The sequence below is a fragment of the Ambystoma mexicanum genome, chromosome 1p (assembly GCF_040938575.1).
Source record: "Ambystoma mexicanum isolate Mex_15411 chromosome 1p, UKY_AmexF1_1, whole genome shotgun sequence".
Lineage (NCBI taxonomy): Eukaryota > Metazoa > Chordata > Amphibia > Caudata > Ambystomatidae > Ambystoma > Ambystoma mexicanum.
The window spans coordinates 1,500,952,850-1,500,971,331 of record NC_090921.1 but is presented as its reverse complement, the minus strand read 5'-3'; the positions used below and the strand labels follow the sequence as shown (position 1 = coordinate 1,500,971,331).

General features: G+C 44.6%; 1 protein-coding gene across 2 annotated transcripts in view; it reads right to left on the bottom strand.

Moving 5' to 3' along the window:
- LOC138456646 (V-type proton ATPase catalytic subunit A-like) overlaps positions 1 to 18,482 on the bottom strand; it is a 373,621-nt gene that overhangs the window by 137,061 nt on the left and 218,078 nt on the right. For both annotated transcript variants that reach the window (XM_069607191.1, XM_069607192.1), the window contains exon 9: positions 8,358 to 8,480. In XM_069607191.1, coding sequence (XP_069463292.1) covers positions 8,358 to 8,480 — 123 coding nt within the window. The remainder of the gene's footprint in view (positions 1 to 8,357; positions 8,481 to 18,482) is intronic.

Genomic DNA, 18,482 nt, shown 5'->3' with positions numbered 1-18,482 from the left:
GGCAATGCATCTGAAAACATGCTTGTTTTACGGTTCATTTACATGAGGGGCAAGGATTTCACATTGCAACCTGACACAGCTTTTGTTTTCCCTTTCATGTGAATGGCAGCACTCTGAAACACTGCAAATGAATGAAAAACGGCTTGGCTTTTTCTTCTGTGTCAAATCAAAAGAACCTTGTGCTGAGGGTCTACCCTTCCATGTCTATGGATCAACTACGAATGCCAATCTATTCAAGAAGGATAAATCTGAAGAAAATCTCCTGACCTACAGAACCGCATTTGAAACATTAATACGGTTGCACACGTGTGGAAGAATGTAAAGAAAAACATGATGTTTAAAAGCCAATGTGAAATGATGGCTTTTGCTTGCACAGAAATGTCAGTGTGGGTGGGGGGTTGACAAAGCCATGCATATTATGTTTTTCCCCCACAAGACTTCAATAAATTTGGCAGAGGCTCAGGAATACCAGTAAAAACAGTTTGGCTCAGGCAGGACACTTCTCAGTTGAATGCCTGGCCTACCCCTGGAAGTCACACTTCTAAGTGACCTATTCCGCAATAACATATGAGGTGGCTGAGGGCATGATAATTACATGCTCTGCTAGACTAGAAGGCAGTTCTAGCAGGGGGGGCAAATAAAACCAGTGCGGCTAGTGCTTGACCAAGAAGTGTGAGTTCCCCCGGGACACCCACTCTGAAGGACAAACTTCAAAGGCGGCAATAAAAGTATTTTGTTGCAAGCTGAGCCAGGGGAGCAGTTTGCTGTGGGTAATGAAGTACCACCCCCCATATGTGACAGATCATCCACATTGAGATTAAAATAGTGATTCATTTTAGGCATTTTTCCCAGCAATCAGAATAAGAATTTTTTTTTCATTTATGCTATTTTTTCCATGTGATTTCCAGGCAGATTTTCAGAGACTGAGTGCATGTTTCTAGGACTTTGTGAACTGTAATGGCAGTCAAGACTCGGTTCTGGATGATTTTAAAATGGGACAAATTTGACACTGGGTGGAAAGATGGAGATGTACATTATGAATATGCTTAATTATTTGCAGAGTGATAACTAGTATACATTTTATGAAAACGGCCAAAAGGTGCCAAGGGGCCATGCTACCTCACACAGAGTTGGCGATCGGCTGTCTAATTCCCCATGACCCCCTGAAACCACCCATCTATTTCTTATGGCAGTGTCTAGTATAAATTGGAAGTTATGATACATAACTCAGTTTTGCTAAAAAGTTGGCCAAGAGAATAAAAAACTGTCAGAAATGTCAAGTATACAAATGGTGAACCCTCCCCTTGAACCAATGATGCCCGGGGGCTGGGGAAAGCAATGGTAGGCTGTACGATCCCATGGTAGGAATAATTCTAGGGTACTCCCCTAGATTGTAAAATTAATGATGTATTTTGGGCTATATAAGAGAGGACTGTACTAGACACAGGATCGGAGACAGGAGAAAGAGTCCAGGGAGATAGGAGAAAGAGGACGGAGAGGAGGCAGCTGATCCCATCCAAGAGAGTGCAGAGACCAGACCCTTGCCTAGCTGATCCCACCCTAGAAAGTGCAGACACCAGACCCTTGCCTAGCTATCCAGAGAGTGTGGCCATTCGAAAGCAACAATTTTGTTGAGTGTTTAGTCATTACAGTACAGCCTTAAAAGAATTTGCCTCCTTGTCACTGAAAACCGAATTGATCCGTGTATTTTGAGCATTCCTACGAATTCCTAATTTGCATCTATCCTATTGAAAAACCCAAACTGTGGTCCCATTGAAGGCAATCCATTTCAGTTAGAATGCTATCTTTTCTGTGCCTCTGTCCTTGTCCTTAAAAAACGATTTCTGATTTTGAGAGCTCCTCCCTTTTCTTAGCTACCTGTCATCACAAATCCTGTGTAAAGCGAATTTCCATTTTGCTGTGTGTCTTTTTCTTTTATTTTTGCTTTCTTCCCAAAATCGATTTTCCTACCTTGTTTTCACATTGCTCTGGTGTGCTGAGTAGTAGTCTTTAGGCTTCCTTATTTCCTCAAGTGTAGCAACACAAATTTCCTTTCTAGCTGTCCGACCGCAGTTGTGAGCTGCTGTGCGAGTAATAAGCAAATCTGATTCTGCCGTTTTGCTCTAAAATCAGGTTTTCATTTTCTTTTCTGACTTCCCATCTTGGGGTGGTGGGCTGCAGTCCAAATCCGATTTGTCTCACTTTATCCTTACTCCTTGCCACTGCCTTGCATTCAAAGAGAATGAAGTTAGCTGATGTTTGGGGGTGAGTGTTGCAGGGCGAGTGCATAACCTCATGCAATCACATGCTTTAAAACTACTTTTCCTGTTTGCCATTAAAGATTCATGTGAACTGTGTTTGGGATTTCTGAACCAATTTTTCTGTAGGAAACATTGCATTGTGTGCCACAACATTGGTGGCTGTTGTCAAATTGTTTGATTGTGCTTTTTCCATGAAATAATACATTAATAAATATCTTATTGATACGCACCAGCCTGGTTCCTAGTCCATTGTGACACAGGGTGTTTGTAAAGGTGGGTGCGAGATGGGTTGGAGGCCTGCTAAAATAAAAGAACCCGTGGATTATTCAAGATAAAAAGATTTTTATTGTGCGCCACATTCATTGTCAGGCGAAGGATTCCCTGGCTGGAGTGTGACGTGTTCTTAAATCGTGACTCCAGGCATCTCAGCCAGATGTCATATCCATCATATCCATTTGTGGAAATGCAATGCAGGGGCTTTCAAAGGGCAACAGCCCTGGAAATCCCATTTGAGGGCAATAAACTCTTTGGTGACTCTTCAGAGGACAAGCTTTATAATGTCCTTCAAGCAGATTAACATTCAAACAAACTGAGAAGGAAGAGTGCTTTAGCTGCCAAACATAGGCCATTAGGATCTCAGACTCATTTGCAGACATCCAGAAGCAAGACCCGGGACACCCGCAAAGCCCAGGGCTTTCGGTCCTCACAAGGAAGACCAACATCTCTGCCAACTACAGAGGGCCAATGGGTGGGAGACTCTAGAACCTTTTCAGGACATGGGAAAAGTGGTCAGCAGACACTAAAATCAGTCAGACAGTGCAGAGGGGCTGTCTGATAGATTTCTTAACCCCACCACGGCAAGAGGCAAGGTCATGAAAACATCCATGAACAAGGCTGCCACAGAGCTGCTGGAAAAAAAGGCCACACTGAGAGTTCACCTAAGAAGAAAGGACAGAGGTTGTATTCCATAGTGTTCCTATCCCCAAAGCCATCACGCCAGTTCAGATTCATGTTATACCCTCAAGGCTCTGAATGTGTTCATAATGGGAGAGCAATTCAAAATGAAAACCTGGAGAAAATCGCTCCTCTGGTGGCAAGGGGAGAATGGCTGGCATCAGTAGGTCTGCCGGCTGCAATCAGACCCAGCCAGCAAATATCCATCAGATCTACTATAAGGGGGAGTGGGGGGCAGTATCAATTGAGGTAGCAGAATGGGGACTAAAGACAGCTCCCATGGTCTTTATAAAGTTGATGGCTCCTCTGGTGGATCGGCTCCGTCTGCAGGTGATTCAGATGTTTCCATAACTTGATGACTGGTTGGTAAAGACTTCCCAGAGGAGGACCGCAGAGGCTCACCTACAGAGGATGTGTCATACTCTGGAAAAATGACTTGCATTTGGGCACTCTACCCGTTTCAATGTTTAAAGCGGGGTGGAATAGTAATAATGCACCTTCCTGTCTATTATGCCCGGGAGTGGCGGAATCGCAGAACCATTGCCTACTTTTATGCCCAATGTTTGCTGAAATTAGAGCCAAGAATCAAAAATCCTGTTTGATTAACAGACTGGCAGTTCCCTGATCATGGCTGAGGATCTGGCAAAAGTGCTGGGTCTGTAGATGTTATTTCTGCTTTCTCAACATATCTGGGTTATGCATGGTGGAGAAGAGAGAAGTTGATTAAATCCAAATGACCCTATGACGAATCTGAGGTTTTTGTAAGCTCAGCGAAAAGTAGCTAACAGGCTAAATTGTATTCATACTGGGTGTGGTATTTTTGTATGTACCAAATCGTACACTAGTATTTCTTTTATGAATGAATGTTATGCAATTTTTTGGGGCTGTTTTTCGAACATTTTGGTGTTTGCTTTTTAAGACTCAATTTGCAGACTAATTAACTTGTTGGGTGGCTGGTTAAAAATTCATATGAGGATTGTTGAGTCTACTTTATTTGATTACTATTATTATGAATTGGTGCTAGCATTTTATATCATTAGGTTTTTAATTATTTATATATTATATCTATGTGTTGTTATGATATAATGTTTAAAGTATGCGCTGTTCACGTTATTTGTATTGTTGCTTGCCTTTTTTATGAACTTTTATGGTTTTGCCATAATAGAGAATAACAACAATAATTATACTTTGTTATTTTATCCAAAGTACTTGACATAGAATATTTGATATACAATTATTATTACCCAATCAAAATTGGTACTCATTTTATCGACCTGGGAAGGATAAAAGGCTGAGTCAACCTTGCCAGGAAGTGAACCTGCGACCTGCAGATCCTACACAGATTGCAGCAGTGAGCGCCTACGCCACTGAGATATCTTACTGGCGCTGAGCAACCTTACAAGAGCTCACGGTTGCACCAGGCAGGAGAGGGTGTTCCTTCTGATGGATAGGGAAACACGCAGGCAGTGTAATCCCTGGCTTTTTACAAAGTTCGGGATATCTACAAGGGAGCTCCTGACTGTAGAAAGACACATGGCATCCTGTGTGTTCCTGGTTCCATGGGCAAGGTTGCACCTCAGGCCTCTAGTAGCCCACATTCACAGACACTGGATTACAGAGTCCCAGAAATATGAGGCATTGATCCACTTACCCACGGGTTTGAAGGAAGATCTGGGGTGGTGCTTGAATCTGGGAAATCTAAGGATGGGGGTTGGGTTGGATACCCTCTTGGCCCAATAGTAGAGATTGGGCCACTTTCTTGGCTTGGCATGGTAGAATAGCCACCATATTGCAATTCCTCCAAGATGGCTTTCGCAAGAGGTTCACTGTTTCGTCCCTGAGGTTGCAGTAGGCATCTCTCAAGGCTCTGAATAGTGACCATGAAAGGATTGAACGGGACGGCATGGTGGGAAGATTCTAGAAGAGTCTGGATTCCTCCAGGCCTCAGCCCTACGAGTGACCTCCTTTCTGGGATCTCCCACTCATGCTTCAATCCTTCCATCCATGTGGCTAGTTTTGAACCCATTGGGCCTCATTACGACCCTGGCGTTAACCAATGGCGCTATTAGCGCCATGGTTAACGCCGGTAACTTACCGAATCCGCCATGGTGAAATGGGGAATTACCACCCCATTCCAAGGTTGGCGGGGCGGTAATTCCCCATTTACCATTGGCCCTTCCCCATTCCCATTTTTGCCCCATAGGGCTCAATGGGAATGGGGAAGGCTGTAATTACGGTATCGCAAATTGTGGTACCGTAATTACCGTCAAGGTCCCTTTGTGGGTCCCTACTTTAACGGCTGGTACAGACCAGCCGTTAAGGTCGGGAGCCGCATAGTAACCTCGTAGTAAGGCGTTAAGGGGTTAACGGCGTCGCCACCTTTTACGGCGCCGTTAATCCCTTACCGCCAGGGTGGTAATGAGGCCCATTGAGTTTATAGGTACATAGATTGGCAGAGATTGGGCCCTGTTTGGACGTCCCTGTTTCTTAGAGTGAAAGCTGAGACTCTAATTTTGGGATGTGATCCTAAGTATTTGCAAAAGGTGGTGTCAAAGTGTTATAGATAGCAAGATTTCTTTGACAGTCCGCATCCGTGGAGGAGGAGGCTTGGCATAGCATTGACGTAAGACGAACAGTCCTGGAATATGTGTACTAAAAGCATGAGGACATCAGACAGTGTCATGGTGACCTTTAGGGCAGCAGGGGCTGGCCAGAAGACACCTGTGTTAACATTCAGTGGATGGAGTGAGCTGGTTATTCCCATTGTCTGAGGTATCTAGGTAACTCCTGGCTCAGCAGGTACACGGCAGATCAGCCACGGGAAAGACAGCCTCTCGGCTGCATGCTCACGGAGGTATCATTGCAGAAAAATGGAGGGATGCAACATGAATGAACCCAGATACATGTATTAAACATTATGGCCCTCATTACAACACCGGCGCTAAACCATGGCGCTATTAGCAGCATGGTGGGTGCCGGTGTTGTAACGGGTCCGCCGTGGTTCAATGGGGAATTACCACCCCATTCCAAGGTTAGCGGGGCGGTAATTCCCCATTGAACCATGGCCCTTCCCCATTCCCATTTTCGCCCCATAGGGCTCTATGGGAATGGGGAAGGCGCTAAATATGGTACCGCAAATTGCGGTACCGTACTTAGCACCAAGGTCCCTTTGCGGGTCCCTACTTTAACGGCTGGTCTAGACCAGCCGTTAAGGTCGGTTCCCGCAAAGGGACCTCATAGTAAGGCGCTAAGTATTTAACAGCGCCGCAGCCTTTTAGGCCCGGTTCAACACTTAGCGCCAGGGTCCTAATGAGGCCCTATATGTTGAATGTGGACAATCCTGTGGAGGGTTGTATTGGGCGAGAGGCTGTGTCCTCACTGCTGTTATTCATTAAGTAACTATGTTAAACCTGCTATTATAGTGGCTGTAATAAAATAGTGAAGGGGCAGCAGCACATTGGGGGTCATTCCGAGTTTGGAGGTAGCCATGGTGCAATTAGCGCCATGACTGCCTCCAAAATCAGTCGGGGTCCGGGTTCCTTGAATGGGGACTTACCGGGTCATTCCAATTTAGGAGGACCCGGTAAGTCCCCATTCAAAAAACCAATCCCCATTCCCATTGAGCCCTCATAGGGCTCAATGGGAATGGGGATGGAGTAAATAACGGGCCCGCTAATTGCGGGCACTTTATTTGCTCCCTGGTCCCTTAGCGGCTCCTGCTAAGGGACCTCGTAATAGGGCAGTAGGGGGTTAATGGCACCGGCATCCTTACTGGTGCCGTTAACCCCCTACCGCCAGGGTCGGAATGACCCCCATTGTGTGTGAGATGTATATCATTGGTTCCCTGCTACATGGAATTGCTTGGGTATACCTCAAAGGCAAGTCATGGGACGAGAAAGAAGAATATGAGGTACTGTCTGGATTACTTACTGGAAATCTTTATTACTCCTAGTTCTACTCTTTCATGTCAAGGTACTGATGCCCCTACTTGCCCACCCTTGGTCTCCTCTAGAAGGTACATGGTCCAGCTTGGGGAAAGTAACAATGGATTACGGGTAATTGGAGTTATTATACCTCCAGTTCCGTAGGGGAGTGGTCAAATGTAAGTTGAATAACAGTGTTTCCCATTTAGGAGGTTGGCCAAGTAGGACTAGGAGCAATCCGGAATACTGTTAACTAACCCAACAAGTCTCCACCACGTGTGAAGATATATCACAATTTGGGGGAACATCCTCACTGCATAGATGAGCAACTGGTCAGGCTCATTCCTGTGAGTTTTGTTGTGAAACTCAAAATTAGACACTGGGGTTTTTCATGTTCTATAAACACGTAATTTGACAGCGCGGGAGCCACGGCTCCTGGCTGCCAAATTTCATCATTTGCACTGCAGGGTGCAAATGGAAAGGACAAATGTGCCCTTCACATGTGTACTCCGCAGTGCAAAGTGAGTAAACACTGCCTGAAATGCTGGCATGACAGGCAGCGTTTACTTTTTATTTGGAGCGCTACTTGACATGCTCGCATGACAAGCGTTGCTCCCAATAGAAATTAAGCCCTCCCTGACATGCTCGCATGTTGGCAGGGTTTTATTTCAACTGGGAATATTGCTGGTAAGCAGTGTTTCCAATTGAAAGTAAATCTTCCCTGAGCCTTTTCATTTCAATTGTACACGCTCCCTGTATGCATGGCAGGGAGCGTGTATAATGAATTCCTATGGGGTCCACCTGCTTTATACTGGTGCAAAAAGCAGGCGCATAAAGCAGGCGGATCTCATAGGGATCACCAGGAGCAAAAGGACGCGGCTGCGTTCAAAATGGGGCGTGAGGTGAATGAAAGGCATTCGAGGCTGTTATTCCTTCCCTTCACGTTACCTTCCCCCCTCCACACCCCCAACGAACATGAGCTCCTCCAAGAAAATGCGTTCAACCAAGAAATGCAGAGCTCTCCATAATCAATTTTTAAGAGATTCATGACTTCTTTAAGAACTTATTTGTAGCAATTATGTTTAAATGGACATGACAAAGCTTGATGCATGTGGGTATTACCTCTTTAAAACAAGAACTGTACGTTATGTGTAATTAAAAGAATACCTTTGTTATGTTATATAGATATGGAAACGGGAGGGCGAGTGCATGAAGTTACCTGCTGGCATTTCTGCTAGTCGTCCCGATATTTCTCTGAGAGCCTCAGCCCACCTGGAAGTGGAATCCGCCATCATACTGACATTGTAGCCCATGTCACGGAAGTACTCGGAGAGGGTGATTCCTTCAAGACAAAAACAAAAGTTCCTGTGAATATGGTGAGATGCGGGCCAAGAAATGGCACCAATTGGCTACCCACCCCCAGATTTTACCAAGTGGTAAAGATGTCCTGCAAAATGTGCAGTGTTATCATTTCAAATCCATACGTGTCAAAGTTGTAAATATTGATTGACATAGGAATAGCGAAATTGTATTTTACAAATGTGTAAATATCTCTGTGCCTAACCAGGATACTGTAATACTTTTACAAAGAAAAATATCTCTTCTCAATAAAGTCAACTACAAAAACCCTTTGGTTAAAAAAAACACATTTTTTTAAATTTAAAACAGTGTAAAGAAAATAATCTCCTGTTTTACAAAGGTGACTGTGTACCTGTACACATTTCAAATCAGGAACAAACCTAGAGGGTCGCTAGAGGATGGGAAAGGTGGCAATTGAAGACGCGGGGGGACGCTAAAATGTCTGGGGTCTATCACCACTAACTCATCCAAAGCTACCCACTCTGAAGCGGCCCACTACAACGGGATATACAATCGATTTGGATGACACAGTGTTCATGTCACATCATCTTATATGGCTGGCTTTCTGGTAATGGTCCCTTTCCCATGTCACACTCCCAGCATCGGCTGAAGAGGCCCGCCGGCAGAAAAGCATGGCAGTGGTTCCTATAATTATTATAATTGTTCTTTTATAACATGGTTGCGCTGTGTTGTCTTGCTTCCAAGACAAATGTGTTGCCCCTGAGCTATCCTTCCTGCCTTCTTGTTCTGGAGGCTTAATTAGCAGCTTCAAAGCAACCACTGTCCACCTTCCTGCCTGACAAACCTAACATCCCTGTATTGGAGAGCTGGCTTTTCAAACACTTCAACTCCCTAGCCCTGCCTACCATCGACAGGACCTTAAAGAAGAAAAACCATGCCAAATGGTGTAATCCTCCACACCCTTGCACGCAAATGCTGAGCAGATCATCATGTCACCAACAGACTGTTCGTCAATAAAAGTTGAGGCCTTAAAGAGTGGCTGTACTAAGGTCCAAGGCATACTTCTCCAATAGGATTGGCTCAGGATCTTGCCCAAGTAAGTCTTTGAAGTAATCACTGTGTACTTCAGATTGCCCACCAGCAACTCTGACATCACCCTTCCAAATGCCTCTGCAACTGGTCAGCCATTTCAGCTCAAAGCACACCAAACTGAAGAATTGCCCCATGTGGCTTCCACATTCCCCCACCACCTTACCAATCTCCTCTTCAGTGCATCCTTGATGCATGTACTTTCTCAAACGGGTCGGTCAGAGCAGCAAAGCATGCTGCTCTGTAGCCCCCTACACACTGACTCTATTTACAGAAAATTTTCTCGCACAGCCGAATAGTGGCCACAGAACGCATAATCCAGATGGCACTTTTTCCTCAGCAAGTATGGTCAAGATCCATTTTACAAATCACCTCCTAAGGGAGTGGGTCTTAATCATTGTAACTCAAATGCTACCATCATTACTAAGTATCGCTTCAGGGCCATACTGGATGATTATTCAGGCTATTGTACCTCTTACTCATGAGGCATGTTGAGGACAATGGGCCTCATTAGGAGGTAGGAGGTAGCCATGGTGCATTTAGCACCATGGCCACCCCCTTACCGCATTCCGGGTCCGGGTTCCTGAAATAGGGATTTACCGGGTCATTCCAACCTTGGAGGACCCGGTAAGTCCCCATTCCAGGTACCATTCCCCATTCCCATTCGAGCCCCCATAGGGCTCAATGAGAATGGGGATGGAGCTAATAACGGTACCACAATTTGCAGTAATGTTATTAGCTCTGAAGTCCCTTAACGGGTCCCTTCCATAACGCCGGGTAAAACCAGGCGTTAAGGAAGGCACCCGCTAAGGGACCTCGGAATAGGGTGGTAAGGGATTACCGGCACCGGTGTCCTTACCGGTGCCGGTAATCCCTTACCATCTACCTCGTAATGAGGCCCAATGTCCTGTGGATATAGACCACAAAGTTTTCCTACCGCTGCAGAGAATTAGAAACTGCCCTTATGTGCATCTCAAGCGATAAAAAAAAACACCTGTGAGATGCTGAAGGTGCAGCGGCATTGGACTTCTTGGGCCTGTCTGTGGCCTTGGCCATACTTTCCCTCTTAATCCTAGTCTCCAGCTGGGAGTCTATGCAAGGGCAATTGATTGCACTGCCTACTTTGAGTCAACCCACTCCCACACCGTGTATCCTCCCCACTTTCTGCTCTGTACTTTGACCAGTGGCATGCGGGTCAAAGGTAGGGTCTACTCTCTCTTTCTCCTACTCTTCAAAATATTCCTCATTCTGCTAGCAGCACTAATCCACTGCTTCTGACTGGCCAGCCGCAACTACACTGAGGACATAGAAATCATATTCCATTCCTGCAACTCTCCAAACAGTGGCACCTACGACCTAGCATCTTCCCTGTGCCTTTTCAAATCTGGATAACGTCCTCCCACGTGTTAGAGCCAAGACTGAAATTCGGCTAATTGACCATTTTCCCTAAAACCATGACTCCATGCCCATTTACTATGCCCCTATTCTCTACGAGCACTACCTATTACATTCACTGCTGCAACGAAACTATGGGTCCTCTTGGACTCCCGCTGCTCCTACACAATGGTCAAACCCTCATTTTACTACTTCAAAATCCTGAGGCCCACATTTCCCTTCCTGTCCCATCAAGTGACTACAATTCTGCCCCACGTGGATTATGTAAGCTGCCTCTATCCAACCTCTATCTAGGCTCCCCATTCTTCAACCTTGCTAAGCTAACATGTACACAGAACACAGTCATCAGACACCTGCTCCACATTGAGGGATCACTCTGACACTGCATGTAACGCAGTGCCGCTATATCACTTTCACTTCTGTAACACCACACCCATTGCTGACATCCTTTCCTATCCACACACATCCTCCCTCAACCTGTCATTCTCACCCCCACCTGCTCAGCCACATATCCTTGTCTGCTGTCAGCTTCAACCAACCCTTCAGACATCCCACATCACTTCTCACCACACCCGCCCTCTGCACCCCTTCTTACCCAACCCACCAGCATCCCTTATCAATAACATTCATCCACCCTCCAACCACACCCCTAACCACTCCCATCCACCCATCCTTAAAACTACCCACCCTCTCTCACAGAGTGCCCATTCCCACCTTTCCTTCCTCATCCTATCTCACCATTAGTTACTCTCCCTAGCTCTCTCACCCGATCAATCTCCCTCTCGACACACACCCAGCCCCTTCAACCCTAACCCCCCACTCAATCGTATATGCATTTATCACGATACCCCATGTCATCCATTATTAGTCACTCTACTATCTACCGGCCATAATCAAAACTTCTAGCAGGTATATGTGCACCTTGTTACAGCCATCCATTCTACGCACCTGGTCACCACTCCCTATAACATTAACTTGTTTGGCAAGGTGATGCAATGCGATGTTATGTGACACAACGTGATGCCATGCAATGCAATACTGTACAACAAGGTGTATTATAATGTAAGGTTCTGCTACGTCAGTCTGTGTTATATAAGTTATCTGTACATGAAAATTCAGGATCTACAATTTAGCACATATTGGCTGGGTCGAAGTTACTGACTGCCCACCGACACCTCAGGGACTCTCTCAAATGGTGCAGCACTCAGACTTACGCGGATTACAATACTGTGCATCTGGATATGCTGCATGAACTAACAACTGACACAGGCTATAGCTCAAACGTGTCACGGCGACCTCTGAATCACCTAAGTATCTGCTGATTAAGTCGGATAGAGCTTTCTCCAACTACCGGGGTGTGGCGCAGTGCACTTGACCTGGCAGGTAATACAGGGCTTGGTTGGGTGGAGTTCGTAGTTAATCCTGCAGGTAGAGGTGGGATGTTGCTGGCATAGCTGAGGGAGAGGTAGAACATAGAAACTGCAATAGGATTTAGCTGAGCTGAGATAGGAAATTAAAGTGGGATTTAGTTGAAGCAGTGGAAGAAAAGTGAAACTGAATATGTTTTGTTAAAATCCCAGAGCTGATTGGAGGCAGGCAGGAGATTCTCAGTCTGTAGCTGTAACTGTGTGTGCCATCACTTTGTCACGACTACTAGTGAAGTCAGAATCCTAGTACCTCCTAGCAGGACATATGCATGTATGACATTCGTATTCAGTGAGTCAGTGACTAGGGAGGAAGGACATCTCAGGAAATGCCCCTCAGTGGCTTTAATTGAGTGTGACATCTGGTGTGACTATGGGCCTCATTACGAGTATGGAGGTAGCCATGGTGCTATTAGTGCCGTGGCTATCCCCATACCGCATACCGGGTCCGGGTAACTTGAATGAAAGGCCATTCCAACCTTGGAGGACCCGGTAATTCCTCATTCAAAATACCCATCCCCATTCCCATTCGAGCCCCCATAGGGCTCAATGGGAATGGGGAGGGAGCTAATAGCGGGCCTGTTTATAACAGGCTTTTTATAACAGGCCCGTTATTAGCTCCCTGGTCGTTTAGCGGGTCCCGCTAAGGGCGGCTGGTTTTACCAGCCGCCCTTATCGGGACCCGCTAAAGGACCTCAGAATGCGGCGGTAAGGGGTTAACGGCACCGGCATCCTTACCCGCGCCGTTAACCCCTTACCACCGCACTTAGAATGAGGCCCTATGTAGCGGAGAATAGTACATAAGAGAACATCCCAGAGTTGCTTAGCAGCAGATTATGTTATATGGCTGCAGCTTAGTATGCAACACATGCACCATGTTCTTGTGACAAATACGAGGGAGGGGAGACTCGCAGAGGCCACCTTGTATGGCATACACTCATGTGAGATTTCTTGTCACTGCCCACTGAAGACACCATCCAACAATTGGTTGGAGACATGCAGATGACCATTCTGTGATTGTAACAGGGGGACTGTTACTAGAGAAGAGGGTATTATTATTATTTAATACCTGTATAGTTCCACACACCCATCCTAGTAACCAACTTGCATGGTATATGCCCATATGACATTTCTTGTTAGGGACTATGAGTGAGAAAATGCGGGTACAGTGCATTTTTCATACATCAGAGATGCTACTATATGGACCGGACATGCCTGTGTTGCACGAGGTAAATTGAAGACATTCATTTTGCATTCAGCATCACCTTCAATCACATATCACTCTAGTGTTCAAAATAAAGCAGCACATGCTAAAGTGTTACAGCTGTAATAGTTACAGGTTCAGTCCAGTGTCTCTGGGGCAGAAAGATGGGAGTTGCAGATTGAATTTACTGATGAACTGGGGAAACAAAACACAGGGTAAAGGATATAGGATGTTCCTGGTCTCCACCTCCACTCCTATTCACTGAGTAGAAGAAAAATTCCAATCCAGATATAGTTTGTGACTTATCTGAGTCTAGACGACAATAATCATTATTTTGCAAACCCATGATACTCAGGAGCAGGTCAATGCCACAATTATAAAGATGAGAGGGAAAAACAAAGCAAGTCATCCATCTGCGTATAGTGGCTAGATGAGCATTTTAGGACATGTCTTAGTCACACCGGGCAAGAGGTGGAATGCCTTCTGGATAAAGAACATAACTGATAAGTAGTGGCCAAATGCCAAAAAGCCCTCTACCTGGCATTTGTCAAAAGAAAGACAACACAGAGTGTGGTAAGCTGAAATGCAAGGTAACCAGTTTATTGCAATAGACTGGGGAAAAATCAAGATAAAAGCCAAGCTCTCACTCCAGAATTCTCCAATGTTTGAACAGACAACAGGAGTTTATATAGTACGGAAAGGTCCCTGTGATGTCACAGTTATGAAAACCTATCACTCCTGCTCATTGGCTCCCTCAACAAAGCTAAATATGGAACCTATATGTGTGCACCCAGGGATTGGGCAATCGCTATCTAAAATTCCACCCCTGTACCTTTCCCTAAGAAAGTGCTACCTCATCATATCTGGAAATTAATTGGTAGTCCCTAAATTACTTCTGGGGTAAAAAAAGACATGTGCTAATGGGGTACAATGCGGTCACACTATCCACAAAATTGCTGCATGCTGACACATTTATGTAGGTGAGAGACCGGGAGAGACAAGTGCATCACCTTATTTTAATTAAATCAAATAGCCCATGTTTACCTCCCATGCCATGCTCAAAGACTTGTTCACAATCCATAATCGCGATCCTGCTCTTGACACATTTATGAATAATTATTCTGTGACTCGTCTTGCTAAGTTTTCATCCCAGTATTTAATTGTTTTTCTTTAGATGCTCCTCGCATTGTCCCTTCACACGTAGCCGGGTGCAGAATGCATTAATCTGTCACTTCCTTCTGATTTCCTGGGATGGTATTAACTTGAAACGGTTTGCTGTCGTTATAACTTGATTTATCTGACATCTGACCAAACGCAATAATATCTTACTTCGCCATATGCACTTCCTGCAATGGCTCGACATTAACATTCCTTTGGCTTAGTCACCGTCAAGCCAGCTCCAGCATTTTTCCTGATTTGTTCAAGCGTGTTCAACTTAGCTTTTCTTTATGTGGCAAGGTTGAATTCTCTGCTGGTGCAATTTTTAAAATGGCATTTTGTCACATTTATGTTTCTTCTGCAACACACATTAGCTCTGCATTTATTTGCTGCCTACCGGCCTGGTGCATGGCTGGCACATGACCTTTCTCCATATGGCTTAGATGCAACATGCCCCTACCTATTATAGCCATGCATCCCCTCCATGTGTAGTGAGGCCCTCTCTTGGTACGTGCTTTCCTGCCACCTAGTCTATTCTATTTAAAAGGACACACTAATTGTGCATGTTAATGCCTCCTCTGTCCCCACTTGTGTAGTAAAACAAACTATTCTTTGTGCCAGCTGCATTTCCAGGAGAATTTAAAGTGCAGTTTCAAATGTGTTCTTTCTGATTCTGTAAGTCCCTGTTTTCTGGGGAAGGCAGGGGTGCACCTGCTTTCTAGCCAACAATTGCCCCACTACAGAACATTTAGCCAACTGCACTCAGTGCAAGAAAACGGTTTGCTGGGGCAATTCACTGACCAACTAGGGTACTACACGTTTATGTTACCATAAGTTCAAGCATCATGTGCAGGGCTGGTATGAACTCACACGACATCAACTGCAGTCCTCCTAATGCCAACACAATCAACCTACCACCCCAGCTCATACTTTTATCTCAGAATACAGTTCTGCTGTGCCATTGTATGGGCCAGAGCCCCAGCCCTGCTCCCCAAGTGAGGTACAGCTCATTTGTGCTTAGCAGTGACCTCCTTTGTTCCAAGTCAGTGTGATGGAGGCATTTCAGTGTGAAAAAGGGTATCACAAGTCGCATGGCAGAGCACTGTTGCTCAATGTGAAAGACTGGAGGTAATGTTATCTACGTACCTTTTGCCATATTTTATTTGTCAAAAAACTATGTCAGCTCCAGAGATGGCAGCTTGAGAACTGTGCTCCGGTGCCCAAGACTGACTCCCATCACCTTAAAGATCTCAACACCTGGCTCCCTCGAGACAACCCAACCAGCCAAGAGACAAAACAGAGTAGAAAAAAATGACACTGGGAATGAAAGCAGAGAAGACAGACTATTGGAGCTATTGACCAAAGTAACCCTGGGCATTGCTGAGATCAATACCAAACTCTTCACTTCAGTAGAAAATGTTTTGGAACTATCGCTGAGGGAAGGCAACAGCATAATTATAGAGGAAGAAAAGTGCTTATCCAGTCATTTGTTGTTAACGTTTTTTAGGCATTAATCGAGCCAGATTCAGTCACTGCACACAATAGCTTTTTTTTATAGTACCGCCCCCCATGATATACAATATTTCAGAGTATTTGTTTATGTGGCTAGTGAAATCTCAACGACCAGTATTTATGATCTTAAAGCGGTGAAGGGGTGAAGTTGATAGGGCTGTCGATATTGATGCTGGGAGCATCTCTGCAGGCTAACGTAACATTGCATTGAAGATTTATTTTGGCAGCAGAGATGCAAACAGTTCATATGAATTAAAAGGTCTACGCTAATTTATCAGATCTACACGTTTTAATACAATTTAGGGTGGAGTGGGTACAGACATACTGATGTGTAGTAACATATTTTTGCCATTGTCGGAAAATATTCATTCATGTGTAAACGAAAAATCTTAAGATTCGGTGGTAAATTGTTTGATGGTTGATAGTACACGTTATACTTTAAAATGTGTTATTGACATTATGCTATTACTCAAATGTATATAGTGGTAAGGAAAGGCAGTATTGATAGACATGAATAACTTATATCTAAACAATACTTTTTTCCCTATCCACCCTCTGATAATATGTTCTCTGATGTGAGTAATGCTTCCATGGATTACATCGAGCTAATCCTTCATTTTTTGACAGACTGTAAAGAAATAATATTGCGGGGATGCCATTTTTTACTAGGAGTTACTATTAGATAGGAATTAGTCTGCTAGCTGAATTCTGTTTGTGCTTAAAAGATTCGGACATATAATAGCATGTGGGCCTGTATAGTAGTTAATGGCTATACTAAAGTGAACATAAAAGGTAGTCAAACCAAACTACTTTGGAAACAAACACTTGAAATTGTCACCTCTAAATGATTGCGCAGCCCTGAGCAAATGGTAAATGTCCTATTCAAATTGAGTGTGTAACTGGACAACAGATACGATGAAACAAAGAGTCCAAAGCAAGTAGATTCTTCAGTCAAAATACGCTGTTGAAACAGATTTGGATCTGTTGGGCAGTCTTGTTTTTGCATCATTTCATAAAATCTGTTTCAACAGCGTATTTTGACTGAAGAATCTACTTGCTTTGGACTCTTTGTTTCACCGTATCTGTTGTCCAGTTACACACTCAATTTGAATAGGACATTTACCATTTACTCAGGGCTGCGCAATCATTTAGAGGTGACAATTTCAAGTGTTTGTATCTATTAGCAGTTTATGAGGTGACTGCTGGTCCCTCTTTCGTGCAGCAACCCAATCTTATTTGGTTTGTAAGGGTCTCATTGACTTTAGTTTGTCTTCTCAAATTTAGTTCTAACCCAGCGCCTCACCACACCGGCACACCTCAATTTTGTTTTTCATTTTACTTTGGAATCAAAAAGGTAACTGGCTATTGGCAGGATATTGGCTGATGGGGAAAGGAAAAAAGAAACCCATCAGTTTAGACATGGTTGTTTATGAGCATTGGTAGGAACACTTATCAAAGGCCATTAGCACAATAGCACAAACGCTGACTGGATAGGACTTTATATATATATAATATAGTAGTGTGTTTAAGTGTGTGATAGATATAGAATGGAGGAGGGTGGGAGGAACATATTGTCAACCAGTAGCACCATGTTGGGCACAGGGCTTACTGGTGAGTATGGAAAGGGATCAGGCACTAATACTGCGTCCTAGGTCAGATGTGCTATTATATGTTAGTCTTGTGTCCTTTTTCTCTTTTATTGGCAGGTTGTTTCATACTTCCCCTGATGCAGCTAGAATGCTCACTTTGGTTCTGTGGGCCATCTGCAAGGCTATGTGCCTCTTCTTCATCTCAGTATTTTATAGGATACTCTTCTTTTGTGGAGCCTACACTCTTCCTTGTCGCATTACTTCCTATAACGACGAATCTATAAAAACGTATAGGAATATTAGGATTAGTGTTTTTGTGATGGGGTAGGAAGGTGTGTCAGGGTAAGGTGGATTATGATATGATAGGTTAGGTTATTTATATCGCGCATAATACCCAGAGGTTTATAAGCGCGGACTCCGAGATCGAACCTGTGGTGCTCCGTGTCGTCTTGCTTCCAAGGTGGCACGTTGCCCCTGAGCTATCCTCCCGAACCATGTTCTCCCCAGGTCGTCACTAGTCCCATAGTGGGTTTCCCTCCCCATGAGATCCAACCAGTGATTAACACCCACAGGAAGACTATCGGGAAGCAGCCTCACCTCCCTTGCCTCATGGGAAGGGTGCTCCCCCGTGGGAGAAGTTATGACATCTACAA